This window comes from Bactrocera oleae, chromosome 3, assembly GCF_042242935.1.
Source record: "Bactrocera oleae isolate idBacOlea1 chromosome 3, idBacOlea1, whole genome shotgun sequence".
Classification (NCBI taxonomy): Eukaryota; Metazoa; Arthropoda; class Insecta; order Diptera; family Tephritidae; genus Bactrocera; species Bactrocera oleae.
The window spans coordinates 24274979-24300379 of record NC_091537.1 but is presented as its reverse complement, the minus strand read 5'-3'; the positions used below and the strand labels follow the sequence as shown (position 1 = coordinate 24300379).

Here is a 25401-nt window from a genome sequence, read left to right as displayed (position 1 = left end):
GGTCTGATCTAAAATATTTCTTTGGTGATTGTACCGTTGCCTTGGGCAATAATGCTTGCCGAATTGGGTGAAGATAGCTCGTCACCCAATTAAAGTTTTCCATACCAGGACCATATGGCAGGTATATGCTATGGTGGTCCGATATCAGCGGTTTTGAAAAATTAGCAGGTTCTTGCCGAAAAAAGACGTGTGCAAAATTTCAGATCGATATCTCAAAAATTGAGGGACTAGTTTGCGTATATACAGATAGACAGACAGACGTGGTTAACTCGACTCAGCTCGTCATGCTTATCACTTATATATACATTTTAAGTATCTCCGATGTTGCTTCGTGGTAAACTTACAAAATCTATCTCTTCAGGGTATAATTAGACGTAACCTTAATATCCAGGTGATCGTGTTCCGAGATATTTACATTTAAAACTGTAAAGACATCAATCTAGCCAGAGGGGACACACTTGCCCCGTTCTAGCAATGGAGCGATGGATCTCGCGTGCGATTACTAGGTACTGGACGACGTCCGCTCCTGTGCGATTATAAGATCTTTGGTCTAGAGTAGAGCACAGCAGATCTTCTGAATCACTTGCACGTCAAAGTTTATCTTGCCGCAACTGGTAAGGCCAAAAATCTTGACGGACACAGGTTGTATGAAGGAGGATGAGGTGGAAACATCCAGACTATTTCTCCTCCTATGGTCGTTTGGTCCAGCCTTTGCAAGACTGAGGTTGAAACATCTCGATAATCTTACCTTCGATAAACAAGGAGACATAGTCGAAACTAACATTAGCCGCCTCAACAAATTTGTTTGGCTCAAAGCACTTTGTCGATTTGTTAGGATATTAAGATATATTATATAGGAGTTTTAGGTAACACAACGGACCGGCGTTCTATGCTATCAAAGTGAGATCCCTATTGGGATCTACCTCATATCCTAACCTAACCTTTTACAGTGGCTCTCATATTCTTGTTATTTGGAACATGAAATTTTGCTTAGTCGGCAATTGGAATGTCAAAATGCAGAGTTCTTCTCCAAGTGATTTTTTGTAAATTTAAGGCAAAACTTACTATTGGCACTTATTAAGGGCTACCTTTGTGCTATTTTTGCATTAAAATTGTGTTCACGATACATAAGCATGCATGCAGAAGATTTTAATATGACGTCTTCCATTCTGCTTTAACTTCTTAAGTAACTTTTGGAGCACATTGTTTTCGATTATCTTTGGGTTGCATTAATTTAACAAACAAATGTAAATTATGCTCTGTTCATCTTAAACACATGATTGAGTTATTTAACGGATTCGCATGTAAACCTGATGTAACCAACTTCCGCTTATTCCCGTACAAAGGTTATGATCACTAGTATTCAAAAAGGGCATCTCTAAACGTGCACCCAAAACGGCTAGCAAGGCAGATAAGTGTAAAAAGTCTACGCCTCGTATTGTCGGACCCGTATCTCAAAAGACTACATGGGTCACTTTCTGTGTAAAGTATGTATGTATAAGACATGAGAAAGCTGTCGGTGGGATGGGTGCAGCGTTGGTACTCTTCGGATAACAATATTATATCAGGTTACAGAAGTGTTGAACGCTGTTGAAGCGCAATCATAATGAATTCTTGCTGGATTCCCTGATTAATAGCCTCAAAATTATCACAATTTTTTTGGGTTTGAAGATCACTGTTGTATATGAGGTTAGCGAGATCGTTCTGCTAGTAAGCTATTGAGTTTAACCACGATAGATTGAATAGTTGGAAAGAGATACGCCTTCGTAGTTACCCCAAAGTGGTAGGGTTCCTATCATTTATATATTTTTGAACGGTCACATTATTTTCTCGAACCAATTCTAAAAATTTTCCGAAATAAAGTTTACCTTAGTTTCGTTTCCTACATACATACCTATATTCGGAAAGAGTCGATGTTTCCACCTGGGTACGTGAAGAAGGTAATTATGAATTTTCTATTTTGTAAATAAAATACTTGAAAAGTTTACAAGAACTTTTTAAATGAAAAAAGTGCTTTAATCACTTAATTATGTCAGCCGTGTATTTATGTAAACAGACATTATATACGTATGTACTTTCGTACGTTTACACTTCGTGTATAAAAGGTGCACACGACATCCTCTGTCAATAAATTGAATTTCTAACGTTTCGTTATATCAACGTAATGTTGTATCGTCCGCGGTTGGAAAACGGCAAGTTGATTCCACTTTCTTGGCCCGTAGCTGCCTATCGACTCTTGAATCATGTATGCTGGCCACTGCAAGATGACGCAAGCTGGCTGCAGCGTCTGTTCGATCGATTCTTTTGGGCGTTCGGTTTCTTCATATTTATGCAACACAACGATGCTGAGCTGCGTTATATAATTCGCAATAATAATAATCTGGATGAGATGCTAATTTGTGGACCAACGTATCTGATTCTAGTTGAGATTCACTTACGTGCCTTTCAGTTAGGCTTAAAGAAGGAGGCATTCAAGCGTTTCTTGCAGAATTTTTATGCTGAAATCTATATAGATCAGTGAGTGACATACTTCAAATGCAAATGCATATATACATTCTAATTTATTGCATTGTATTTGTCTTTATCTTTGGCAGGTCATCTCACTCCAAACTCTATGCAAATATACAGAAACGTTTGCGTCCGATTTGGTTTAATTCCCTATTATATTTTAGCACTCTATCCTCTTACGTAATAATGCCGTTAATTAATTATCTGAATAATGTCAAAGTACCGCTCTACAAAATGTATTATCCGTTCGACATCACGCCCAATCCGATTTACGTGGCCATTGTGTTATCAAACATTTGGGTGGGATTCACCGTGATCACCATGGTCTCTGGCGAGGACAACATACTATCCGAAGTGTTGCTACATCTAAATGGACGTTTCCTGCTACTGCAACAGAAACTGCGTCAAGATGCTGATCGTTTGTTGCATATAGTAGACGAAAGAAATATTGCTGATGAACTTCGACGTCAGATTATCGAAGCTGTTGAAGAAAATGTTCGCTTGTACAAATTTGCTGAAGATTTTGAGCGAGAATTTTCCTTTCGTCTATTTGTCAGTTTGTCCTTTAGTGCCGGGTTGCTATGTGTACTGGGCTTTAAGGTGTATACGGTGAGTAACAATGAGAATATCATATATAGCTTCTCCCCCTTTGTTCATGACGTCACGAATTTTTGTATTTTTTTGTCCAACGCATAAGATAAAAATTGCGCTACGAAACTGACAAATTTTTCTTTTTTTAACAATTAAGGTAGGGCTACTTGCAAGGCTCAAAACCGGTGTTGGCAAAACTTCACATAAAAAATTGTTGCGAAAGAATTTAATGTTCATTTTTCGACGTAATCGTGCATGAATTACTATAAAATTAGGTATTTTATTAAGTTATATTCTAGGTCATAGACTCAATTAGTTTTATAACTATATTTTACTTCCCTCCAGCGAAAATTTTATTAAAATCATCCTTTGCTAAGATATCTTACATATTGACCGATATATACGGTATAAGGCCAACCGGAAGTTTGAAAATCTTTTATTAGGTATATGGGAGATAGGTGTAGTATTGACCACACTCACTCAATGTAATTAACATAACTCACATATTGGTCGATATATGGGCTATAAAGTCAGCCGGAATGATAACATAATCTTATGTACCAAATTTGGTTGAAATTGGTTGACTAAGTCCGGAGATATCTGATTTCACCGAAATGTGAGTGGTGCCACGCCCATCGCCCAATTTTGACACCTGCTTTAAAAAGCCCTCTTGTGCTGTCCTGAATGTAATTTAATGCCTCTGAATTTAGTTATTAATTTATCGCATTTTTAGTAGTTTCTAACCAAATCCTTATATGGGAAGTGGGCGTGGTTATCATCCGATTTCATATATTTTCATGCTGTCGCAAGAGGTGTCAAATGACAAATGCCAATTTGGATGGTTTGGGGATGGTTTTTTTAGGGGGCGGGCCACACCAAATTTTTAAAAATTTTCAAACCACACGTGCCGCTTGTTATTGCGATTCGTTGTTTTACTCTACAGTGTTGTATCCAAATTTGCGGCTTAGTTATGGCAAGTTTCATTAAGTTATCTCAATTTTTACTCAAGTTACATCTTGCACGGACGGACGGACAGACAGACAGTCGCTCACTGGTCATGTACAAGGTACTTTCCAAAGTAAACAGGACTTTAAAAAAAAAGACAGAACAAATGGTTTTATCGGCAAAACCAATTAATTTTATTCAAAATAGTCTCCTTATGCTTTAATACAGCTTTTTGCACGGTCCAAAAGCATGTCGGACGAGTGTTTCAGCTCGTTGCCCGGTATGGTTGCCAGTATGCCGGTGCAAGCCTTTTGAATGGCCTCCACGTCTGCGTAAGGCTATCCTTTCATCGGCAAATGCATTCTTCCGAAAAGGCAGAAGTTGCACGGTGCCATATCAAGTGAATACGGGGAGCGGTTGATTGTTAAAATGTGATTTTTGGTCAAATAATCGGCCACAAGCGTGGCGATCGATGAGACGGCGCATTATCGTGCAACAAACGCCAACTTCCATCTTCGCAATATTCGGGCCGAACACGTCGAATACGGCGCACCAAACGCTTCAAAGCTCCAAGGTAGAATATCGCATTAACGGTTTGGCCGGGTGGAACAAATTCTTTGTGGACAATACCCTTGGAATCATAAAATCAAATCAGCATTGTCTTCACTTTTGATTTCTCCAGGCGCGGTTTTTTGGGTTTCGGCTCATTTCTCATTTATGTCCTCACGACCACTTTGAAAACGTTGTAACCACTCGTGCACTCTGCTACGGGATAGGCAATCATCGCCATAAACTTGTTTCATCAATTGAAATGTTTCGGTAAAAGTTTTACCAATTTTAAAACAAAATTTAATGTTGGCTCTTTGTTCGAAGCTCATTTTCGCACCGATGACAAAAACATACTGACACTTAAAACGCAAGAACTTCACTTCCAATAAATGAAATGTCATGAAATTTTTACTGGAAGTCGATAGAGGATAGCAGATTCTAATGCACTAGTCGAAATATAGATGGAGCCACTAGAGTTTACTTTGTTACTCTTTTACTGTTTACTTTGGAACGCACCTTGTATATATACATACATGTATAACTTGTAAGAGTATAATAAGCTTAAGCTTTGTGCAATACTATTCAAAAAATCAAAATATAATAATGGGATCAGCTCACAGAGACTTCTAGAGCATAAAAAATTATAAAATAAATGAAAAAATAAAAAATCATACAATAGTTGCGGAACTTAGAAAGTAAAACATACTATCCAGGATAGTTGCGGTGCTTTTATTGCATAAAATCACTGATATTTCCTATTTCCCTCTACATTTAGAATCCGATGGCTAGTTTTGGGTTCATATTTTGGATTTGCGCTAAAATTATGGAAATGATTTTGGTTGGCCAGTTAGGATCGACGGTGATTTACACAGTAAGCAACCGAAAAACTTTTTGGAATATTCACACTGCTCTCTCTCTCGCTTCCTACTATTTAGACTAACGAAATGAGTTCTACTTTCTACGAATGCAATTGGGAGTTGGTTTTACTAAAGTCTGGAGATACGAAATCAAATGTGCGTCTAATGAAAACATTGCTTTTAGCGATCAGCACTAGTCAGAAACCATTTGTTTTGACCGGTTTCAAATATTTTAGTATCTCTTTGGCGGCTGTTTTGAAGGTGAGTAGCAAGGGTTATCAACTGTTATAAAATCCTAACATTGTTTTATTAGATATTGCAGGGCGCAGGTTCATATTTTACGTTTCTAACATCCATGCGCAAATGAATGCGGTCCACAATTAGTTATTTAAGCATAATAAGATAAAAGAGTATATCGTCGCCTATATTCAATATAAGGAAAAGAAAATATTTTAAACAAAAACAAAAAAAATAAAGTGTGTTTGGAATATAAGAAGGTAAGTTTACACCAAAATTCGCTAAAGAAGAAAATTTGTTATGCAAGATAAAAATAAAAAACTTAAAAACTTGGTTATTGGAATTTTTCACATACAATTTAAGGATATATGAAAATGGTGTATACAAAAGTTATAGATCTTTTCATTTCCTATAACTTCGCTATACAACTTTTTTGTATAAGGCTCTTTGTTTTGCCGGAAATTGACACAAATTGTTTTTAACCCTTAAAATTTTTCAACGGCTTTTGCACTGGTGTAAGAGGCTATATAAGCACCGAAGACGATACTCTCGCAATTTGCAAATTAAGAAATGGGGACTAGAGGAAGTAGGTATTAGATGCACTGTTATTAGAGAGAGCCTTTTTCTGAATTTCATTAAGATTTCTTACATATCGACCGATAGATGCGGTATAAAGTCAACCGGAAGTTCGAAAATATTTCTATTAGGTATATGGGGGCTAAAGGAAGTATTGATCTGATTTTAACCATTTTTGGCACAAAGGCATGCTGTCAAAAATATTCTCCCTGAATTTCTATAATAAATCTCCCATATTAACCGATATGTTCGGTAAAAAATCAGCCATATGCACTGGGGTCCATTTATTGTGGCTCTGACTCCTTGAGGACATTATTTGGGCAAATTTTTTTCTGATAACTTAATTGATGTTTGATTTGTATATTTTTAAGTAAACAAATTAGATGGAATTTAAAATGCTGTTTGTTTGGAAGTAGGCGTGGTTGTCATCGGATTTCGCCAATTTTCACAGTGTATAATTTCATCTAAAGGTGGGCGGTGCCACGCCAATTGTCCAAGTTTTATACCTGCTCCTATAAAGCCCTTCCATACCATCTTGGTAGTGAAAATTAATGTTCAGTGGGTTATTGCACTTTTAGAATTTTTCAACATAACCGTTATATGGAAAGTGGGCACGGTTATTATCTGATTTTACCCATTTTCACAGAGTATGACACTTTTAATCCATTTTGACTTTACAGGTGTCTTGAAATTAATGAAAATTATGCTAAGTTCTTTCTTTCTCCCACAACATTTTTCCTAAGGTCTCATGAAAATGTACTATGAAATAGATATATAATCTACCTAGCTCACGTTGTAAAAACTGTTATTTTCTCTAAAATTAATACATACATATGCATTTGGCAGTAACCTACCTTCAGCTGAGACTGCTGTGTGAAAAATATCACTCATACGCTTTGGCACATTTAATAAATCTTCTATGCATTACTAAATATACTATAAGAAAAGAAAACAAAAACATCTTTACTGCTCGTTTCCTCTTTTTAAAAATGATTTAATTTGAAAAAAATATTTGAAAGTAGGAAAAGGAAGCGGATGACGTGACTGAAGAAAATGTGCAAGAAGAATTATTTATATACGATTTCTAAGTAAACAAGTCATGCAACACTTGAATTGAACATCCTTTCAAAAGGCAAAGTGTTTGTGCACTCAAACTAAATAAGCGAATGCGTAGATGAAAGTCTAAGAAATTGCTGTTATTGCATTGTAAGTTTATAAGTCAATTTATGGGGTTAGGTGTATTCCAGGACATGGAAAATTACTATATAAATAATTTTCTTTGCCTGGCTGTTCGTGTTGACCCAGTTGTAACCGAAGCTCTTTGCGGTGACCATCACTAATCCTTTGAGGTTTCGGATTTCGGGGAGAACAGTTACAGTTACAGGCACTAGTTTTTCATGCTTTCAAAAAAAGCTGTATAAATATCATTGAAAACTGCTGAGTGGTTTTCGAGCTACAGTGATCACCCTTCAAAAAACATAGTTTTGAGAAAAACGTGTTTGAGGTTTTACTTCCAATTTTCAGATAATATTTCTAATTTCATGTACTTTAAGAAAATTAAAAAAAAAAAAATCTTTGTTTAAATTCTGACTCCTTATGCAAGCAAACTGATTGATTGGTCATACCTAGATGAATGTACGGAGATAACCAGAAGTTTGCTATACGATATCCATCTAATCTTGAATATCTTCCGACACTATTAGTAGATGTTCTCAAAGATATACCTTAGCCACGGAAACAGCAACAAGGTGACATGATACTACATTAAAAAGACGCATACATAAATCGTTATATAAATATCAAAAAATATAACTGGGGGATTAAATGTTGATCTATTTTTCAACAACTGTTTCTTTAACTTTTGCGATATTATCGTCATTGATGAGACGACTAGCATGGCGCAAGTTTTCGATGACTTCACGATCTTCACTGAATGCTTTGTGTCACTCAAATAATTGTGTTCGTGATAAAGTAGACTACCCAAAACACCTCCGAAACATTTTCAACAATACCGTAGCTGTGAATCAATTTCCAAACGTTTCGCGCTGTATTCAAGCAGCTGCCAAATACACATGATTTGACATATTTAGATCAAACTTCCCACGAACGTAAAGACGGTTTTACCAATCTAGGAAAAATAATGTCGATACATTCCGTTTGCGCGCGCAGTTTACTGGCAGTCCACACGTACCTGTAACAGTTCGAAAAACTTAACACAATCACATTTTTATACCCTGAACAGGAAATACTAAGTTTGCCACGATGTTTGTAGCACCCAAAAGGAAATGTCGGAGACCCTGTAATGTATATATGGTATATAATTGATCAGCTTGACGATCTGAGTAGATTTAGCCATGACCGTCTGTATATACGCTAACTAGTCCCTGAGTTTATGAGATATCGGTCTGAAATTTTACACACGTTGTTTTCTCACGAAGAAGCTACTTATTTGTCCGAATCGCTAGTATTGGACAAACTGAATGATCAAACACAAACCCTTGTATGGAAAACTTTTTAATCTGACATGGCATCTTTACGAAATAAGGATCTGGATCAGATCGGACAGCTGTAGCATACAGCTGCCATTTAAACTGACTGACAAAAGTCCTTTTATGCTATAAAAAATGCACATTTGAAGGGTATTATAACTTCGGTTCAGCCGGTAAGGTATGCCTTATTACGGGTGTATATATTATTATTAAAAAGGCTTTGGACAGATATTTTTGGCACCAATTTGCAATAAGCGAAATATTCTCAGTTAATTTTATTGATGTACCTTAGGTTCCATGGTTCCCTCCGGGCCTGGACTTCTCGGAGGGGCCCGTATTTTCCAAAAAATTAAGTAGTTAAAAATTAGAATGCTTTTATTGTGTGATTAATTCGAACATTTATTCAAACATTGTGATTCACGATAAAGGAACGTTTTACCCTTTTGTAGATTGACACGAAATAATTGGCAAAGGTATTGCCGCTTTAATTAACAAAACATGGTAGTAATATGAGCGGTATATATGAAGGAGCGCAAAATCACATCTAACATACAAATTAGTATGAAGTTCTTTCGCCCTGTGGTGCCCACACGCTGAATTTGGCTGAATGCTGTCCTCGAGCAATAACTTTTTTTGGTGTCATTCAAAAATGTTTCAATATTCTGTGTCAGCACACAACGTTGGGAAATTCTGAAGTCCAAAATATCCAATTCGTTCGATTTAGACAATTTTTGGTCACAAATTGGCATACTTTAAACGTATTATTTACACAAAGTTTTAGGTTAGATATAATTATTGTTGCTTGATATGCATAGTAGAAAGTTAAAGAATCAGATAAAATTGAAAATGATGTTATATTCCTATAAAGTCATCTCATACCATCCCAGAGATAAAATTTAATGTCTATGGCGTGTTTAGTGCTTGATTTATCACGCTTTAGTAGTACCGTTATATAGGGAGTGGGCGGAGTTGCCACCCGATTTCAACTATTTTCACACTGTAGGTAGAGGTTCTTCAAAAACATTTGCTTCCAGTGAAGTTTGTTATTATAGCATTAGCGGTTTAGAAGATATGCACATTAAACCTATTAGGAGCGGCCCACGCCCACTTTAAAAAAAACATTTTAACTACAGATGCCCCTCCCTAATGTGATCCTGTGTACCAAATAAAAGTCTTATTGCGGAGCTTAGTTATGGCAATTTATTTGTTTTTGATTATTGGCGTTTTGTGGGCGTGGCAGTGGTCGAGAGTATAAAAACACGGAAACGACAAAACTGAAAAAGTGCATGAAAATTGCAGTAAAGAAAGAAATTGAATTCAAAAGAAATTGTTCTTATTTCAATGGCATTGCCATGATATGCAAGAAGATAAATTCAACGCAGCTAAAAAAAATTTTGCAAAAGAGTATACCGTTGATGTATCTGACAACTTGTCCAATGAAGCTATTCACTTCAGACACGTTTACGATGAAAATTTTGAAACCCGTCTGCAAAACAACTTATTGAATGCCATCAATGCTCGAAAATTAGGAAGACTTTTCCCAAATATTTGCATCGCTTTGAGACATTTTTGCACTTTATCCGTTTATGTTTCAAATCTTAAACGTTCGTTTAGTGATTTAGCAAGGATCAAAAATTTTCATCAATCATGCTCGTCACAAGGTAGGATTTCAGGACTAGAAATACTATGCCTAGAGGCAGAATATAACTAAAGGTAAAGGTTTATAGCACGAAAGATGAGTTGGAAACATTTTTGAGTCTTAAAAAAATTGAAAAAAATTCAAATCTACTTTTTACTCATTTATATTTTAATTAATTTCTTACAGGGAACCAATGTGTCTATACGTATGGACGTGATTAAAGTTATGTAGGCACGATTGCTGTTGCGTCAAGGCCGATAACATATGCCATTCCGTACACACATAATTTGTGCTTAGCGTTCGTCAACAACAAAATCCATTGTAAATACCACTTGCTTTGTGGCAAATACTGCAAATACCTGTGCATACTAAACCAAAATAAATTCAAATTCAGATAGTTGTGGCGCAAAACTGCAACTCTCACTTAAATGCCTAATAAATTTTAAATAATTACTGGCAGAGAAAATGTTTTATAATTTATTGACGCTACGATTTCTGCTGAAAAGTTCATTTATTATAGATTTTCAATTAATTTTATGCACACTTACTGTTGGAGGATTGGTGAATACTGTGCAAGCCACATAACAGTAATCAAGCTAAATTTAACACATCATACGCTCACGCATTCACACACAAAGTACGCTTGATTTTCAATCAACTGACGTAATTTAGAAATCGCTCATGCACCTCCGCCGGCTGGCAGTTTAGTGTTTAGCGATATTATTTAAAAACAAAGCTGCAAATTGAAATGTGTTTGATTTATTGCAGAAAAACGGCGGAATTCATTTATGAAACTCATTTGTTGCGGTATTGTGCGTTGTTGTTTTACGATGTGGCTGCGGCTTTCATTTACGCGTAATGAACACTAACCGCATACGCAGTGGTGCTCACACACTCAGCCCTTTCACACTCAACGGATTGGTGTTTCTGGCTGGTTTACAAGTTTAATAAATGTTCACATTTGCCAGGATTTATGATGTTCACTTTGCACACAATTGGCGCCAACAAGTAACCACAGCCATATGGCCGATATAGCAATGGTTCTAGATTCTGATACTTCGAGTAGTAAGTGTTATATATGTGTAGTTGGGCGAAAATAAGGACTTTTGATGAAAATATTTAACAAATCGCTATGCAGTCTTTCGGCTAACAGTGACGTACGAAACAAATTGAAGATTTCTTCTACTTTAAGTTATAGGTTCCTTCCATTTACCATCATAAATCATCGATATTATCAAAGAATAAGTATGCTGAGCAAAGCTTCACAATTTTTATTCAAATATAACTCTAAAATTTGAAAGGTATGCGCCACCTCCTTTATAAAGGTATTATTTAGTAGGGCTTATATAATATAATATGACTGGTAATGTCACCATCCACCAGTACTCAGAATATCTCCGTTTCCTCGACAGACTGGTTGACGTAACCGAAAACGAACCTGGATTCTTTCCACCTAACGTTTTTGCTGCTAGCATAAAAACTCTATCAATAAAAAACAAGAAAAAAGGTTAACCTGCAAAATTTCTTCTGATCGGTCAGTTTGTATGGCAGCAGTATGCTACAGTGGTCCGTACTATATAATATGTGATGAGATTACATATATCTTTGCCTTAAGCAATAATTTTTGCCAAATTTTGTCAAAATATCTTCTCAAATAAAAAAAAGTTTGCCATACAATTGTATTTTGATTGGTCAGTTTGTATGGCAGCAATGAGTATAGCTTACAATGGTCCGATATTGGCGTTTCCGACAAATGAGTAGCTTGTTGGAGAGAAATGGACGTTTCAAATCGAATAGTTCGCGTATATACAGAGAGACAGACAGACATGGCTCCGTGTGAATTTTTCCTATTTGTAAGAACGATGAAAATCATTAAAGGAGCAAAAGACTATCCCAAAAATCGAGTTTGTGAAGTATTTCGATGATTGGAGGGAGGACTATATTAAAGGTAACAACGTTAATGTGGACGAATGGGTAGGGTATCTTGCTGGGTCTTACAAATTTCGTAGCAAATTTAATATACCTTGATCAGAGTATTAAAACCTTTTATATGCGAGTATGCTCTTCATGTGTACATATTCGAAAATACATAAAGCGGGATTACGATCGGTTAACTTAAAATGTACTGTACCGAAAATCTTTATCTAAGTCATTCAAACATTTTTTTAGGAGCTTGTTTAAGAATTATGTTAATTATTTCATGAGCCCTTTAATATTTCTATTTAATTTGCCCAAAGAATATTACTCTATGGAAAACTGTCAGGGTTATTCTTAATAAGCAATACAATTCTTTTTTTGCCAAATTGACTCGATTGACCCCAGTATAGTATTAATATGTAACGCATCACTTTCATCATAAATATTGAGTACAATAAACACTCTTACTTATCACATTAGTTCCGCACTAAGAGTGTTTCTGGCCAATGAATTCATAATTCATATTCATATCCGTTTCCCTGCAACTGACGGAAGTGTGAGGAAGCGATGTGGTATATATGTGCCCGATGAGTACTTGTAGTGTCTTTAATTTCTTCAAGAGGCGGTGAACTGTGACCAAAATACATATTGTAAGTGTAAACGTAAAAGCATATACTCGCCAACTTACATACATGCAGATCTAAATGCTAAGAAGGAACATGTGGACAAATGAACGGATAGAAAATTGACGCAATAAGCTCTTGTAAGGCCAAATGACACCAAATTGAAATTTTGTGAAATATCATTCACTTTTTCGTAAGAAATTCCTATGAATGTAAGTGCCGGCTGCAAGGAGGAGGCAATCTATTTGAAAGCTTAATTAAATTTATATTTCGCTTGAATGGAGCAGCAAACAGGCAAAGTTTCCTAATTGACACTTGAAGCTGATGTAAATTAAATTAAGTCCATTTTAATAAATAAAATTAATTTTTTGCCAAGTATACAAATTTTGAAAAATGAAGAAACTGGTACCATGTTTTGAAAGTATTTTTCTATTTCATGTAGTTGCATCTGAAGTCTAATAGAAGTTTGACTGGTTTTGGTCTGCTTTGGTGAGTTGCAGATAACAACCATTGAGATAAACATACTCACAAAGATATTTTTTAGTAGTTATAGATACTTTAAATGAGTTATAATTGTCTTCTACTGTCCTAAAGTATATTAGAACATGACCTCCCTAACATATTGCTTCCAAATAGATTGAAGTCTAAAATAATTTTGTTCCATATTTGGAATGAGCACACGCTTAATTGAGATATTCTGCTAAGTAGAATTGCATGACCTATGGAGGGTGTATTGCTTAGTGTTCACTAAATATTATCCAAATAAAAAGTTACAGTTTCATGTTTTAAACCAGTGATCGGCAGCCCATAGCCCGCGGGCATTCTCTGAGTGCACTTTGAGTATACGTGTGTTTCAAAGAGACTTGCGACAGTTATTATACCGTAAAAACTATCACAGTGTAAATTAGTGATGAGTTGCGATTTTTCGATATTTGTGAATTTCAGTGATCGCTATTTTTAAATCCCTGTGATTATGTTATTGCGGTCGCAACTAAAATAACGAATTATCAAATTTGTTTTATACAATAAATAAAGTAAAAATATAATTAACTTAAATTAAAAACTTCCATAAGCAATTTAAAATTCTAGTTACTTCTTAAGACGGCTAAACTTATATAATTAAGACATGTTTTTAAAATTTGCATATAAAAATATGAGCATTAGCCTTTTCATCGCCCAAACGCGTTCGCCTTTCGCTTTATATTATTCCGGCCATAGAAAATAACCTTTCAGAATGCACTGATGATTCTAAGCAGGTGACAGGTACGGGTACATATAACTATTTGTTTTACACCATTGCAACGAATCTTCTGATCGGCCAATGACTTCACCTTTCAAATTCTTCTGAACTTCGATAAGATTTACTCGATATTGAGAGGTGCGATACAAAAGGTATTGGGGCTGTAAGTTGCTCATTTTGATGAGTTTGAATTTCTCGACTTATCTCGGCAGTAATGCGGTTTTTTACAATATCTGCTACAGTAGACTCAGAAAAGGTGAATGTTTTAAATTTCGGATCCAAAAATATAGCCATTGTTAGTGTATTGCTCTTTTCCGTGTTTCCAAGTTTATTGTGAACTGCTATCGCAATCGCAATTCATAGGACGATGAACTGCTATTTACAAAAAGTGAGAGCAGTTGCGATATTGAATTTTTCAATCCCAGTGAAAAAATCACCTGCAGTAAAATATTGCCCTTCACTAGTGCCAGTTACTTTCTGACTACGCAGTGAGCAAGACGCGGGAATTTACGCATGTATGTATGTACATATGTATGAAGCAAAAACCACCGATTTCATATGCCATTTAATATCGAGTGAGAATGAGATTTTTCCTTTGTATACCATTTAAATATATATGTAATTTGTTTGATATATCAGTTGTTAATTGTTCACAATTAAAAATATAATTATCTATATATCTCATTAATAATTTTTTTTACAGAACTAGTAAAATTATAAATAATTGTGTTGTTAGTTGGGACAGAAGATTTTGAAAATATTTTGCTCACTATTTCAATACAAAAACGATTTAAAGGAAACCAGTGACGGTCTTAATTATGCTTGAACTGAAAAACGTAGAGGACCTGAAAACGTACCACTGGGACAGTTAAGCCGCGCTCACTCTCAAAATTTAAACGTTTGAACGTGTAAGAATGACGACCACCGTTTTAAACGAAAATATTTTTTTAGATACCTGAAAATAGATCTGTTATAGAAGCAGATTTCGTCAAAAAAGTTAAGTCTAAAAAAAGTATAGCTTATTCTCATTGCTTCAAAGCAGGCACTGCGTTTATGAGACCTTATCTCTGACTTTTTCAATAAATTGGCACTCAGCAAAAAAAAAAATATGACTGCTACAAGTGGGATTCGCCATTTGGAAATCTTTCACACAACCCAACCTAACACATAAATACTTACACATTTGTTCATTGAGTAGAGTTGCAAGTACGTGAAAACTTCAGTTACATTTCGCATTTGTAAAATTTCTCAAGAAGTATAGAAAGACGGCCCATATAAGAATATAAGCAAATAATGACAATTTTTTTTAAGAAATCAGTAAATTTCGCTGTTTGCTACTGTCCTTAGATACTATATAAAAATTTTATTAAGGTGAATTAACCTTAAGAAACTTCAAATGAAAAAGACATTTCTGCTTAACCATTTATGTAAAATAATTTTATATGCAAATATTTTTCTCTAGCGAATATAATACGGTGAGTAACGGTGAAATGCGTGGCAACGCTGTTTTTATCATATTATATATTTACCAATTACAATTCAATATTAAAAAATATTAATTTCAGAGGAATAATTTTTTTTTTGGCAGAAAAAAGGAAAATCTTGACCCTCAACAAACATTTTTCTTTCAGAGATGCCTCTCAAGTATCAACTAAATTGCTGAGGGCAATCAACTCGGAACGGTTGGTGGCATCGTACATTGCACTTGTAACGATGTTTAAATAAGTATTTTGTTATTTACATACATATGTACATACAGAATGTAGCATTTATTTTTAAATTTTTATGTAATGATACTAACAGGAGTAGAATGCTCGACACCCCATTGTATAACTCAAATTTATGTATTTCAATACGCATCTCTAATATATAAATCTGCGTATACGTATGTATATATAATAAAACTAGAAAATTATATATGTTGAATGCCAAGGTCTTAAATAAATATGCACAGAGACTTAAATATTATGAATATGTATGTACACACAAACTTTCTCAGATTTCGAAAAATGTGATTTGTTGCCAACTTAGTAAAACACATATTTGAACATATCAACAAACATGCTTATTATGTGTTGATGTATGCCTAGAGATTGTGATGGATCGTTGTAACTTATTGATGACATGACAGCCACGGCAGCAAACACTGAGGTAAAACGTGTCAATTTCGGAGAAAAAATTTGAACAAAGCAACTAAAATGTTGCTAATTCTGTATGGCCTATATTAGCGTCGAAGTCCATTAACACATAAGAAGTCCAAAGAAAACGTAAACAAATTTACCAAATGATTACGGCTGACACTAAAATAACTTTGGTTGATTTAGCTGATACCCTAAAAATATGGAAATGGTACAAATTGATGCGTAATATATACGTAAATTATAAATGCAAAATATCATACTAACGAATTAAAAAATTCTGCTGAGTTGCGGAAGAAGTGAATGAGCGGTTTCTTTCCATTCCATCTAGGAACTCTGAGGGAATATATATATATACATATCCAATATTATACGTTCAGTTACTTACTTATGGACGAATACGCATATACGGTAGAAGACCATGAGAGATAAGGGTAGTATTGACCCTATTTAATTTATTTTTGGCATTACTACATATTGTTAACAGAAAAACATGCCCTCCGAGTTTTATTAAGGTGCCTCACTTAGCATTGCCGATATAAGGAGGAAAGTCAACTAGATGTTTGAAAATCCTGATATTAGTTATATGGGGTCTAGGGGAATTACATTGAATACCTCTTGATTTGTATACTGAAAGAATCAGATGGAATTTTAAGTTGTATTATATGGGAAATAGGCGTGGCTTTTGTCTGATTGTTTTGTACTGTATCGTAGGTTTTGTTATTTTGATATGAAATAACCCAAATTATGAAATATGTAAAACCTCCCAACAACAGTTTAGCTTGGCGCAGATCGATCGTTTGCAAACAGTGCTTGGCTCTTTATTCCTTTCGGACCTTCATCTTAATGGTAAGAAGATCTACTATGAACAAGGGTTCTCGTCTTATAGACTTAGTGACTGCTTCTGAAGGAGTTAGAATATCAGCTCATTGCCGGCAGAGGCATATGTTTCACGATATTAAAATTAAGCATACCCGGTTTCAAACTAATATTTTATTGAGCCTTTCCCGGCCTCTTGGATGAGTAGTGATTTTATCTCATAAGAGAAGAATCGCTCTGATAGTTGGGGTGAAGATCTCTACCTACCTCCCACTCACAAAAGCCTCCGGTTCAAAAAATCTCGGAAACCTGCCGAATGGAATTGAGCGATTTTATTTTGAACCTACTGTGTGCCCGTCCTCATTAGTAAAATTTTGTATTTAAATATGAAACAATTAGATAAGGCTCTCAATGTTGGAAAGAAGCATGCTATAGGTATAATATGTAATCGGACTAGGGAACCAGAGAATCCGAATCCCCTATGCGGATGTGTTTCATTCAATGCTCCAAAGGTATGTAATGAAATGTTTAACATGAAAAGCGGCAGATAAATGAAGAATTAGAGGGCATGTGCTTGAAAATCTACATATTTTAAAACTTGTAAAGAAGAGATTAGTAACAACTGTTGGAACACATTAGTAAAACTGTTAGTGCGTCGCCATTATGCTTCTACTTCTCGAATTGCCACCAGCTATAATGTTTAACCAGATTGATATGTATGAGCACAGTTAGTTTAGGTATAATGTGTTTAAAATTGTATGAGGCCACGTTAATCGCAGTATTCATGCCAAGGCTCTCCTGCTCACAACACCTTTCTGTAATTCAAAACATTAACATACAGAGCAGCGTCTGGGTGAATGAAAAAGGAAGTGTGTGAAATTCTCACCAAAAATTTTCTCAACCGCAAATGTGAGGGAATTTGCCACTTGATAGCTTGTCTCCCCTCGCCACTTTCTCTTATTCTACGCAGGACCCTATTAGGTGCTTAGCAGCCAGAATTTAAGCGAATAGACAAATAAACTTTCGGAGAAAAAGTGTTGTCAAAATGTTTGGATTTTCGTCTGTTTGTAATGTACATATGTGTGTACATATATTTGCATACGCGTACAATAAATATGTAGTACGGTAAGCTTTTGAAATGTTAGCACATTTATCGTTGATACGGGTTTTTCGATAGGTGAATTATGGGTTGTAATAAAATTTTATTATATGTATGTACATATATATACTTGTATATATACTAACCGGACATACGAGTATGTGTATATATGTAGAGTGAGTTTTTTGAGTTCTATAATTTCTATTTTAAATAGAATAATATGTTAAATGACTTTATTGGCTCGTTCATTATATTGAAACCTAGGTAAGTTAAAATGTTTAAAACAACCTTAAAACCTTGTGAAATCGACCTTAAGCTTTTGCCAAATTTAAGACCAACCCATATTTTCGCTTGCACTTAAAGAGGAAATAGGGGTTTAAAGTTTTTCGATTTATTTTGTCTTTAATGAATGCTTAATATCAAGAGTGTTTTATCTAAATTTTTAGTCATCCCAGCAAAACTGTCGATTTTACTAGTATTTTTATGCCTGTCTTATAAACGTTTTACATCAATTACCAAACTTTAAAGCGTTTTCCTTAAAACCCATGTTTTCGGTTCGGTTCGCAGTCGGTGACACTCATAACTTCAGAACTACTCCACCGATCGTGAATACAATTCCAATTTTGAATACAATTTTTATACATAATTTACGAGGTAACGCTGCATTAACGAATATTGCGTATTTTTCTTGTGTGAAAAGTTTAAGTTTCGAAAAACCCCTCCTAGCCAAATCGATTATCCAACGATATAATTTTGGTTTTTTGATTTCAGATGATCTAGCGCCGAGTTCAGAGGGGCACCACAATTTAATAATAATTCTCTATGAAAATTTAACAATACTCCAATATAATATACCATTGGTTTTTAAAAATAGATGTTAACTGTTTCACACGAATCACCTCTATTCCCCCCTTAAGATAATTTTGGCACGCGTTCAATTTAAAACTATCCTCAGCAAGTTCTCAAACGGCAACTGGTTTATAGGTAATTTGAAATAAATAGTTCCGATTGCTTTTATTTACGAGTATTGCTGAAGCATTCTTATGTGTTGCGACATTTAAATTTTAATTTGCATAGACAATGAAAAGAGCGCCACGGAAACGTAAACTGGCAAATGTGAGCGGTGAGTTGCGCTCGTAAATATTAGCAAATAAATTTAGACTTGAATACGCTGAATGTTCGGTGAAAGGCGCGAGTTCATTTGAAACTGTGTGCCGGCTACTTTACAACAATTTACGAGCTTTTTTATGAAAACAAACAACAAGGCACATTATTTTGAATACCGGTTAATTTCAAATAAAGATTTTTCGATTTCGATTCATACAATTGGTTAGGTTGAGAACTGGAAAGTTTTGGACAAATTTGAGTTTAACTTTTCGTTTCTACGTTTTTTATTCGCTTCATTATCGAAAGTGAACTAACTGCATATTATAGCATTTTAGACTCTGAGATATTGAATGTAATGAACTCTTGTATAGAGCGTATGATTACCATATGTGTATAGAACGATTGAGACCGAATGTTAAATCTCATGTTGCATTTTACTCATGCTTTCGTTTTAGGCGTAGAGTTGCCTTGGGCAAGAATGTATGCCAAATTTCGTGAAGATATCTTGGCAAATACAAAAGTTTTCCATACAAGCACTTGGTTCTGATCGGAGAAATCGACGTCTGCAAAATTTCTGATCGATATCTCAAAAATTGAAGGACTTGTTAGCGTATAAACAGTGTAACAAGCTTCGTTGCAAACTTAAATATAAAACCTATATATCAGGTCAAACAAATTTGTTGCGAAATAAGCAATATTCAAGCATATTAGAAAACTAAATTAATAATTTTTGAAATAAATTGCATGAAAAAAAATTCAATCGAGAAATTCTAAGGGCTTTTGTTTGTGATTCGTAGGTATTCCTAAACCAAACGATTAAAAACTATAACAGTATATTTATATTTTAAGATTAAGGCAGTGTTCCTACTCAGAGCATAAATTTAATGAGTATACAATTTTATATTAGTAACTCACATGACAGAGGTTAATTTTAAGAGGTCTGATACAGGTAAACTTATTTTTCGGAATAACAAGAAATTCGAATTTTACATTCTACAATACGAACCAAGGCTTATAAAAGGGGCACTTGAGAACTACTAGGGTATCGCAATATAAAAAGCATTAGTTGCTGATAAGAAAAAGAGTACGAGGAGGTTCTTGATCCAATGGGACCAAATTAGTGAGCGAATAACGCGTTTCACGGTTTTTGAACTCTCTCACTCTATACCGAATCGATTGTATTGAGATCTGACAAGCAGCCAATGTACATACTTTAATTATTGTCAAGGTCTCGTTATCATGTAAAAATTTCCGTTTGACTAATTGGGACTGCAATAAATATTAGTTGTAAAGTGCTTCATTTCACTGCTGGGTACATAAACATATTTCATTATGTACAAGTTGTAAAAAATTATGTAAGCGGGAATGTGTATATGACACATAAGTATGTATGTGTCATGAAAAATAATGCGATATCGACAATAATGCAGTAGTTCGTTTGTGTCTTCTGATATTTTCAACTGCGAAGCTGTGACTGCCGCAAATTGACTCGCATATTCGCTCGAGTATGAAGGCAAATAAACAAATTATGGAAGTGTTGAGTAAATAAGCGACAGTTCATTTTGGAATATGCGTTTATCTTCTTTTGTAGTATTTATGTGGGTGATGGCGTGAATGGAACTGCAGTTCGCAAAAAAAAAATATTTACTTGAACATATACATACATACATTGTATGGAAATATACATATGTATACACCTACATACATATATATTATACGGTAAATTCAAGTCAAGCAATTATGATTACGATTATTATTTCAATTAATTTTTAAATTGGTTATTTTGGGTGCATCGAATGGGATCGCCTTACCATCGTTTAATATAAGAGAATTATGTACGAGTATAAAAATCTATAGCAAATAACGGAAATTATGCAATATCGATGCATGCTCATGCATATTATTAATGGGTGGGGTGGTTCGGATAGTGTTTGGTGCTCGGTTACGTGCACTCGTGCAAAAACACGCATGTTTTTATGATTTTTTTGCAATGACACAGTCAAATTTCTTTATTAAAACCAACAATACATTAAAGCATGACATTCGAAGAATGCTGTATAAAATTTTCCCGAAGAAATATTGAAAAAGTAAGGAAGACCTCAGTTCGGGTGTAACCGAACATTTTATACCCTAGAAAGGATCAAAGCCGGTAAAATACCTTCAGGTGGAATTCAACATTCATTCTTCTATGGAAGGGTGAACAGATAACAATAAGGTATCTTATTAAATTATGTTATAGGTCGTAGACTCACTTAGTTTCCACACAACATTTTGCTTGTCCAAAATATTTACATTAAAATCAAGCTAATAAACTCAAGTGTGATATAAACTCAAACGAAGATGATAAAGTTAATATATGAGGTATATGAGCAAAATAACAACCCAAGGATGGGAAATCCCAATTTCATTCTGGACAAATGAAAATCATTACATGTATGTAGTATATGGAAGCTGGGGTAATTCGTGGACCCATATCGCACACATATAGTATATTTAATATTATACTTTTAGTTAAGATATTTTACATACTGATATATTCTTATATAAATCTTATCAAGGTCTTGATTTGAAGGGAACTAAAAAAAAAAAGAAAAAATCGCGTATGCGGGAAATGTTCTACGGATCATTCTGAAGAACTTTGCGTAAGAGAATAAGTGTCTAAAACAGGTTTCGAGACAGCGATTTTTTAGGTGAAATTTAATTTTTAAGTTTTCAGTTTTTTATTGGAGGCATTATACCGGGAAAAAACTAAATAATTAGTTGTATGGGGGATATGTGATGTAGTTGTCCGATCTGGTCGCTTTCGACAAATGATCAATAGAATATCAAAATTAAAAATTATTCGGATATCTCAAAAACTGACGAAGAAATTTTTATAACCCCGAAAAATTAAACTTCGCCTAAAAAACGCTGGCTGGAAACCGATTTTAGACCCATTTTCTCTTAGGCAAAGTTGTTCAGAATGATCCTTAGAACATTTTTCGCATACGCTATTTCTAAAAAAAAAATCTACCCGCTTCTAATATTGGTGCTAGGGAATGTTGTGACTCGATTTGATTTAGTTTTGGTGTTACGATATATCATTACCAGAAATTGAGGTTCTCGAAATTTTATTACAATAAAAAAACCTCACAGACTGACCAGTATATATGGTATAAACCCAACGGAGTGTTTTTTTTCGATCCCTATATTAGATATAAGGGGGTTTGGGAAAGTATTGCGCTGATTTTATTCATTGTAAGCAAGAGGATACACTGTTAATAGAGAGAGATTCTTTCTGAATTTCAATAAAGTTTCTTACATATTGACCGATAAATGCGGTATAAAGTCAACGAAAAATTCGAAAATATTTACCATATATAAGGTATATTAAGTACGGTAAAAAACAGCCACATTCATTGGTGTCCACACATTTGGTGTCTGTATCCTGGAAAAGTTATAGTCTGATTTCGAAAACTTTTGAACTTAAGCTGAAAACCTTTGAGAGCAATATTTGTTCAACGTTTTATTCTGATCATTGATGTTTGACTTATATACTGTAAAGTGAGAGATTCAGATGGAATTTAAAAGTTTCTAATATGGAAAGTGGCGTTGTTGTCATCTGATTTCGCTCAATTTTACGGTGTATGATAGCAGTGTTCGGTTAACTTCACACACCTAATTGTAAAGTAGTTCCTGAGAGATAGGGTTTCAACTAAAGGTTGAAAATGAATGGTTATCGCGCATTTAGTCAGTGAGTTATCGCAGTTTTAGTAGTTTTTAATATAAGCGTTATGTGGGGAGTGGCCGTGGTTATGTTACTATATGATTTTACTTAAATGGCGACATTTATTCGAACGTGTTTCGGAAAAAAGTAGGTTTGCTTCATACAGTATAAAAATAAACAAACGAAAATGCTATGGACAGCACAAGTTATCTCTTCAATAACTATATGTATACGAGCATGTAAATATGTAATCATAATGCAATATGAGTAATAGGATGTAACAGCAAGTTAGTGAAATTTTCAATTTGTTATACTTTGAAATTTAAGCTGGCATTGTGCTCTTCATAAACCAGTATTACATTAACTGAAATTTGTACTCCAAATATTTTATGTCGCCAATTCGATATTGCATAAGTATACAACAAATCATATACCATACTTGTATTATTACACATTTCAGATCTCTGTAGGCCATTATTTTGAGATTATGCTTATTTTTACCGTTTGCTTCAAATTACTTCGCCCACTAAGTCGCTTGAAATGTAAGTCATTGAAGTTTTATTGCCAATTATGTTGACATTGGGATGCACATTTGCGGGAAGATAAATAGCAGTTATGGTGAACTAATTGCGGTGTTTGGCATTTAACTATACACCTTCTTCAATCGATGCTTTATCATTTACAGTTAACTCTTAATATATGACTTAAGACACGATATTATTTTAAATAAAAATATATGTAGACTCTGAAACGATGGATTGCTTTTGGTGAAAGCAACTTAGTGGGATCAAAGGTTTTTGTGAAGTTTGAATCCACCTGATGGCACTGGAGTTCAAAGTGCTAAACCGTGTTAATGCTCCATTTTAACTAAGAGAGGAAAATATTATATTCAAATATCGCGTATTTTAGAGCAAACTTACATTTAAAATATATGTATAGCCGAATAATTTTCAGTGATTAGGCAAATTTTTGTTTTAACAGGTACGAAGGTTGCGAACAATTATCAAGAAGCTGTTCAGGTTCAACCCGGAAAGCGTTACTGTCTAAAGTGGTTAGAGTAGAATGGTCCACATACTGAGCTTGCGAGCAAAGTGATCTTCTCTGCTTTCACATATACACAATACATCATTAAACTGTACTTGATCAGACTTTATGCGATCACCAATCACAAATTAGTTTATATTATATATCGACGCTACTACAGTTAGTTTAATAACGAATGAGAAATTGATTTTTATACCCTGAACAGAGTATATTCAGTTTGACACGAAATTTCTAACACCCAGAAGGAAACGTCGGAGACTCTATAAAATATATAACATATATATGTTAAATGATCAGCTGATGAGCTGAGTCGATTTAGCCATGTCCGTCTGCTTGTGTATACGCGAACTAAACTCTCAGTTTTAAGATATCGATATGAAATTTTGCACAGGCACTTTTTCACCTAAGAAATTGGCATGGATTGGTTCCGATCGGACTACTATAGCATACAACCACCAACTGTCCTAAAAAATCAAGATAAAAATCTTTTTGTACCCTTTTATGTTAAAAGAAATGCACCTTTGAAGGGTATTATAGTTTCGGTGCTGCAGAAATTAACTTTTTTCTCTTTTTTCGTTATGAAAATTAATAAAGAATACGTAATTGACAAGCAACTTCCATTTGAATTCTAACGTTAATTTCGCGTTCGAGGTAAATGTATTCTATATGTATCCCTTACTCCATAAAAAAATTTAAAAACTCTTATTTTTTTAACTGTTAATGTCGTACTTTGATTTATGATTGCAAATGACTTCATTCTTAATTCAAGATTTTCGTTATGCTTAATTTTTGCTCATTTATGTAGTCCGTATGTATTTGTGCGTAATTGTGTTGTTGTGTTCGCCGTAACTAGGTGAGTTCACTGACTTGGTTTGTAGCAAATATTATGATATTGATGATAAGCTTTTGCTCGTTGTGATCGCTTCAATAGTTGTGTCGTTTCCTTGTTATTTTTGTCTAATGATGCTGAATAACTGGTACTTGTTATAATATAATTTGCTGAGAATTTATAAAACGTTGTTGTGCCCTTTTTGTAACTGAATTCACAAATTTCTGAAATATTTTAGGAAATGGCTATTTATAATGAAAGTTCAACTTAAATTTCTGTACGTATTTTGTTACTCAGTTAATTAAATGCAATTTTTTTCTTATTTCATTTTAAATAATAATTCTTTTGATCAAGATATTAAGATTTATAAGTGAATTATGTGTTTACGTATGTATAGAAGGATATATTCCGTTCGATTTGTGTTCTTACAACTTCAACACCAATTGAAATGAAGGAATTTAAATTTTACTCAACTTTATCGTACAATA

At 34.4% G+C, this 25401-nt stretch overlaps 1 protein-coding gene across 1 annotated transcript; it reads left to right on the top strand.

The window, feature by feature from the left end:
• Positions 1–2067: 2067 nt before the first annotated feature.
• On the top strand, positions 2068–5940 carry LOC106618421 (odorant receptor 74a). Its single transcript, XM_014236173.3, has 5 exons — positions 2068–2517; positions 2595–3117; positions 5369–5464; positions 5529–5711; positions 5764–5940. The coding sequence occupies exons 1-5, from the start codon at positions 2165–2167 to the stop codon at positions 5815–5817; spliced, it is 1209 nt and encodes a 402-aa protein (XP_014091648.1). The 5' UTR covers positions 2068–2164; the 3' UTR covers positions 5818–5940.
• Positions 5941–25401: the final 19461 nt, after the last annotated feature.

What these genes read in the sequence shown, in the direction of transcription:
- LOC106618421 (XM_014236173.3), top strand. Translation starts at nt 2,165, where the DNA reads ATGTTGTATCGTCCGCGGTTGGAAAACGGCAAGTTGATTCCACTTTCT. An exon ending in GCTGAAATCTATATAGATCA is followed by an intron (nt 2,518 to 2,594) that starts GTGAGTGACATA and finishes TATCTTTGGCAG; the next exon opens with GTCATCTCACTCCAAACTCT. An exon ending in GATCGACGGTGATTTACACA is followed by an intron (nt 5,465 to 5,528) that starts GTAAGCAACCGA and finishes CCTACTATTTAG; the next exon opens with ACTAACGAAATGAGTTCTAC.